A 6,772-nucleotide genomic window follows, 5' to 3' on the forward strand; every position below is an offset into this window, starting at 1 on the left:
TGCAGGACCTCATAACCAAAAACAAGCTTCTCGATTTGCTTGACACTGCTACTGAAGACCGGCCCATCAGCCAAGTGGAGGAAGACGACGAAGAGGGATCTGCAAAGACCATTCTTGGTAGCTCTCCATTCACTGTTGAGCTCAGAAAGGTCTTTAAAGAGGTCAAAGCAGAAGTCACTAAGAGGGAGACAAAAACAACAAATACCAGTGTCCAGGGGTCATACATGTTCTCTTTGAACACTACATTGGCATCATCCCTCTTTGGAGTGGACTCCTTTTAGGGGATTTAAGGAGATATGCAGTGGACAGGGAGGAGTATGATTTTGGGCCTGGTAAGACAAGGAAGACCAACAGCCATGTAGAAAGATGGTTTGGAATAGTAAAACATGGAATTCTGATTAAGCAGAGGCAGCTGAGGCCAGGAGCCTTTGTCATGAAAATGTACCGCTCCCTGCAGGGATGATATAGGGAGCATATCCTGGCCCACAACCTCTCCGAAGAATTGCTCTCAGAGCCTGTGCCATCGAAGGACATCAGCTTGTCCCAAGAGGCTTGGGCAAAAAGAGAAGGAAAAAAGGCTGCCAAGTCCACATATTTTTCAGATCCTCACACAGCACCAGCTCCAAAGAAAAAAAGATCAGCCCAGAAAGATGGGGAAACTATCCTCCCAAGGAAAGGGTCTGTGTCAGACAAATTAAAAGGGAAGAACAAAGGGAAGAGTAGCCTCCCAAAGCAGGGAACTGTGCCTGACAAATCAGCTCTGAAGGTCCCAGAAAAGAGTGGCCTCTCAAGTGAAGGGTCTATAGCTGACAATGAGGTATTTATTGTTTATTATGCTGAAATCTTCATGAACATTAATAATGTCAAAACAGTACATATTTCATGTAGGCTGAATGCTACTCATAAATACTAAGTGTATTGGCCTAGTTTAAATTACAGATTTCAATACCAAAACAATAGCATGTGTACTAATGTTATTTTCACTGATGAATGCTGTGCTATGTGATTTGTTTTCTTGATTGTAGGTTGACGTCCTTTGGACATGTCAAGCAACTGAAGTTGTTGTTGTTATTAAACATGCTGTCCACAATTACATCCTCCGGCATCGAGAATTCCAAACTTTGAGGCATGATGACCTTTTCATGGGCGAGGCAAGTCTTTCATGGAAAATGTCATACCCTAATGTTTTAATGAAATTATGAAATTATTTGCCACATTGTTGCTTCACATTGCCACATTGTATTGCTTCAATGCCTGTGGAAATGTTGTGAGAAATTGTGTACAGTAGTAGAAATAGCATTACTAAATTGTAAGTGAATTGCTTTGCAAACTTCTTTCTTCATGAGTGTGGCATATATTGACACTGCAAATCTAGTTTACAAAGTAAAAAGGACTTAACTCCAGACTTTGAAACATTGCTTGAAATTATAATTTTTTTATGTACCATTCAAAAAAGGTGTTCTCACTTGGTTTTGTTTTCATATGACAGGATAGTCGGTGTGATCCCAGAGGCATTCCCGGATGGGAGGCAGTCGATGCCTTGGCAGGGTACCTTGTAGGCAGGTGCGTCATTTCCACCGGGGACGCCGGGGACATGTCCCCATCACTATTTATAATTTTAATTTTGTCCCCACCACTTTTAAAAATGTGCAAACCAATTGACCATTCGCGCTGTCCAATCATAAGAGTGGTATGGTCCGTCAAGCTTGCATTTCGCTATGGCGACCATAGATATATATAGAACACTGTGTTCTAGGGATGTCACGATACCAGAAATTTAGTAGTCGATACCAATACCAGTGAAATTCCACGATTCTCGATACCCAATTCGATACCACGGTCAAAAACAAAACAATAAATCCCATGTACTTTATTTATTAAAAACATTTAAACATTCCAAAAAACAGTGGCACTGGCATGTAGCCTTCAAGTAATGAATAAAAATAAACCACTATTAACACTACAAAAAAAGAACAGTGGCATGTAGCGTTCAAGTAATAATAATTAAAAAATAATAATACGCGCTGAAAGCAGGCTCATGCAGCTATGCGGCTGGCGTTTACACTTGCGTGCATGGCGGGGTTTAAAACATAACTTCCAACCTAATATTATTAATATAACGCAGCTGCACAAGGCAGCCACAGGAGACGCCAACATTGTTTTCAACTGCTCGGTACCGCGCCGTGTTAATTAACCAAGTTTTGAAAAGAAAAAGTATTTGAAGCGAATAAGCAACGCTGTTTTTGATTTGTTTATTTGGTTTTGAACGAATAATTTTGGATGCATGCATCGGCTTTGAGTTGGTTTGTTTACTTTGAAATTGCATACGCTCGCAACACACACGCACGCACGCACACATTCACCGCCGCACCCACTACAACCTGCCGATCTTCAATCAAAACATCAAGTAAGTGATGCCGAACGCAGTCGTACCATGCATGTTTAGAAGCGCAACATTGAAACGGGTCCCGTCTGAAACAGTCGCGCGGCGCAGCGTTCCAAACGCAAAGTACTTCCAGACGAGACTCTTGTTATTCTTTTTATCGACGAGTCGAGGCGGAGCCGTCGCACTCGCTGCAGCTGCCGTCTTCCATGTTCCCGTGTAGGTGTATATGCTGCCCACGTGACGTACAGAGGAATTGCATCCTCGGTACCTACGGTACTAAGAAAAACGGGTACCGTCACGTTTTTTGAATTTTGGTATCGACTTGGTACCGAAGTATCGGTTCTCGTGACATCCCTACTGTGTTCTATATATATTTATGATGGCGATGGCTCGAGAGGAAATCAGAGAGGAAATCTTAAAAAAACGGAGAAGGGGTCGGGGCTTGCGAACGGTCAATTGCGATGTGATAGGCGCGCGCGCACGATGACATACATCACAGCATGCACGTCACCTGCTGTCTATTTTCTGGACGGCAGCCTAGTTGTTTCACAGACAATTTGCAGCAGCATGGAAGACGACAAGCGTCGAAAGTCGACTCCTCAAAAATGTACAAGCCAAGGTAACTATTCCTAACAGTTTGTTTGTAACGATGTTTCCTCAGAGCAAAGGCAAGCTAGGCTAGACCACGTGGTAGCCTAATTGTTTGCGGTTACAAGCCAACAGTTAGTCACCGACTGATCTTGTTAAAACTCAGATTGAGGATTTTTATTGTTTTACTTGCATCTCCTTAAGTCTGCTAGAACTCAGGGTGTTGCTAAAGATCATAGAATACTCTGCTTTACCCTCTCTGGAGGGCAGTAGGGCTAGGCTACAGCCTTTTGACCTTTGTGTGGATTGACACCAGCTGGATGACTGAAGGGTCTATTTTAAGTAGAACAAATTGAATGACTCTTGATGATTTATGACCAAAGACGGGTCAGTTAAGTATTTTATTAATTGGGAAAACATTTGGTTGAAATTGATTATTTATTAATGATTCTGAACCACACTGAAATGTTTGATTACCCTACTGTTAAAAATTAACCAAAAATTTAAAATGTGCCTGAACTTGGACCTATATTGTGTGTGTTTTCTCTCTGTAGGTTGGATGGTGAGTTAAAAGTGGCCAAAAACATACACCCGCCTCTCAGATGTGCCAATGAAAGCTGTCGCTATTTCCCTCTTGTCCAAGTTCTTCAGTCTATCCCTGTGGATATGGCAGACTGCAGTGCTGTTGAGCCTCAACTGGGTCATTGTTGTCCTCAGCCAAGTCTTCAGCCGTCGCAGAGCACTGAAGCTCCGTTCTGCCTCACAGGATGAAACTGGGACCACAAGTAACAGTCTCACCAGAGTCTCCACTTGTGAGAAGAGCCCTCTGACCTCTGGTGGCATGCTTCGCAGAATTTGGACAGCTTCTTTGCATGAAGTGTAAGTGTGATTTGCTTTAAACATGCCCAATTGAATTTGTAGTGCCTGTAGGTCCAGTTCTGGGTACAAGCTCGCCACCATATTGCTGTTTCCTGTAAGCAGCAGCTCCTCCAACCTGACCAGATTTCCCAGGCTCTCCTGATCAAAACACTCATGAAGCTGGGTGGTCGCCATGTCAATGGCACTGAAAAACTGGACCCGGAAATGCTCCTCTGGTGTTGCAGGTGTATGACTCTTGGCAGGACCACCATATCTTTTGGATGGCATTCGGACATGAGGTGGCTGTATTTGCTGGAGGTCCAAGTCTGCGGTAAGATCCACAGCTTTACTATAGATGGCCATGAACGCAGCATCGGTCCTCAAAGAGAGAAAGCCCTGCCTAACATAGTCAACAGCTTTCAGCATTCCACTGATGGTCTTCCCTCTTGCCTGCAAACTTAGGTTCAGCCCCTCCAACCTCAAGATGAGTTCCTGACCCAGGAGAAGGCCAAGAACGGTGTTTCCGTTTTCCAGCTTGTGAAGAAGACCATTCGCTCTAGAGGCAGTGTTGTCGGTGACATTTGACGAGGCCATCTCCTCCAGTGCACTCAAGATGGCGTTGTATTGGGTGAGGACTGCTCTGATGGCTGGTGTACGCACAGTCCATCTGGTGGCACATAGAGGCTTGATGGAGGTGAAGGAGCCTGTCTTGGACGTGGCAATGTCTTTGAAAATGGTCTTGCATTTTCCAGACTGGGCAAATAAGCATCCCAGCTCATGTATCCACTGCAGGGCATCCCTTATCACCGGTGTGGATGTGCACGTAGCCTGTGTTACAAGGTTTACACAGTGTGGGCCACAGTGGACAAAGTTGGCCAATGGTTGCTCTCTCCTGATCAGAGCTTGTGTCCCTGACAAGTGCCCCGACATGTTGGCTGCTCCATCGTAGGTCTGCCCACGAAGACCAGAGAACGGTAGGTTTAGACCAGGGGTCGGCAACCCGCGGCTCTAGACGTCTTACGTCATAGCCTGCGACACAGGTCTCTATCAGCAGGGGGGGATGCCAGGCAGGTGGCTGTTGTAAACAAACCGGCGGATGCGTGATGGGCTATGGATCCCAAAGGAAAAAGGAGAAAAATAACTGAGGAGAACAGAGGATTTAACGTTTCTTGGACCGAATCATTTGCATTCATTGCCAATGCGGAAGGATTGCCTGAATGTTTGCTCTGTAGCGAGAAGTTGTCCAATAACAAAAAGAGCAATGTGGAAAGACATTTTCAGGGAAAGCATGCCACATTTGCAGCCGAGTACCCAGTTGGGAGTGAGAGAAAAAGTGCGATTGCATTACATCTGCAGAAATTAGAGGAGCGGAAAAATAGATTTAAGAAGTGGATTGCATCTCCAAACTCCACTACTGCTGCAAGTTTTGTTGCAGCCCGGGAGATAATAAAACGTGGCAAACCGTTCACAGATGGTGAGTACATGAAGGAGTCATTCATCAACGTGTCAGAACACCTATTTGCAGACTTCAAAAACAAAACCGAGATAATACAAAAAATTAAAGACATGCCTCTCTCCGCTAAGACAGTGAAGGAAAGGGCAATTAAAATGGCAGGCAACATCACCGATCAGCAAATCAAGGACATTAATTCAGCGCCAGCATACTCAATTGCCTGTGATGAGTCCTGTGATGTGGTCGATATTGAACAGACTGCGCTTTTATGCAGGTATGTGAACGCAAATGGGCCGCAAGAAGAAATGATCCAATTAATACCACTGAAAGGCCAAACACGGGGGGAAGACATATGTGAGGCTGTGCTGAAGTGTTTAAATGACAATGGGATAAACACCAACCACCTGATTTCAGTGGCTACAGATGGGGCACCCAGCATGAGAGGATCAAAAAGGGGGTTTGTGACTTTGCTACAGAAAGCATTGGATCGAAATCTGCTTGCATTCCACTGCATCTTGCATCAAGAGGCACTGTGTGCACAAACATTCCCATCGGAGTGTATGGCGGTGATGAACCTTGTGATCGAGATGGTGAACAAGATAATTGCAAAAGCATTGAACCACCGTCAGTTCCGTGCATAGCTTGATGAAGTTGACAGCGAATATTCCGATCTCCTGCTACACAACAAAGTCCGATGGCTGTCCAGGGGTGAGGTTTTGCGCCGCTTTGTCGCTTGTTTAGAGCACGTGAAAACATTCCTGAAAAGCAAAGACCTGAACTATCCGCAACTTGAAGATACTGAGTGGCTCGAAAAATTGCACTTTATGGTGGATATGACAAGCCACCTGAACAAGTTGAATGAAAGTCTGCAGGGGCGGGGAGACACTGCACTGCAAATGCTGGAAGCTGTTCTATCATTCGAGCGCAAGCTGACTGTCTTTGCCAGAGATGTACAGCGAGGCACGTTCTCCCATTTCCCCTCCTTGAGAGAATTCAAAGAAGCCCATCACGATCACACACTCAACGGTGATTATTTGCAAGGTGCAATCGTTGATATGCAAACTGCATTTGGGAACAGATTTTGCGAGTTCCGAAAGGAAAAAATGACACTGTCTTTCCCTGTCACACCCCTGGAGATTGACCCGTCCTTGTTGAGCACATTCCCAGGAGTAAATCAAGCTGACCTTGAGATGGAAATGGCTGATATTGCCGACAAAGATTTATGGGTGTCCAAATTCAAACGTCTGACAGCCGAGATTGAAGACGTCACTCGCCAGAAAGCCCAGCTTGCCCACAGCCACAAATGGAGCGAAATTGAAAGCCTCCCAACACCCGAGAAACTTGTCTATGACACATGGAATACTCTTCCTGACAGTTATAACAACATGAAGACATATGCATTTGCAGTATTATCCATCTTTGGATCAACATACCTGTGCGAGCAGATATTCTCAAACATGAACTACATCAAATCAAAATATCGCACC

The 6,772-nt window shown here is 44.8% G+C and overlaps 1 protein-coding gene across 1 annotated transcript; it reads right to left on the reverse strand.

Moving 5' to 3' along the window:
• Positions 1-3,541: 3,541 nt before the first annotated feature.
• LOC311338273 (uncharacterized protein) lies at positions 3,542-4,426 on the reverse strand (the record flags this gene model as incomplete). The annotated part of the gene is made up of 1 exon (XM_084463499.1): positions 3,542-4,426. One exon carries the CDS (start codon positions 4,424-4,426, stop codon positions 3,542-3,544), a length of 885 nt encoding a protein of 294 aa, XP_084319625.1.
• Between the last annotated feature and the right edge of the window lie 2,346 nt (positions 4,427-6,772).

The sequence above is a fragment of the Micromesistius poutassou genome (assembly GCF_964030765.1).
Source record: "Micromesistius poutassou genome assembly, chromosome: 2".
In the NCBI taxonomy this organism is placed as follows: domain Eukaryota; kingdom Metazoa; phylum Chordata; class Actinopteri; order Gadiformes; family Gadidae; genus Micromesistius; species Micromesistius poutassou.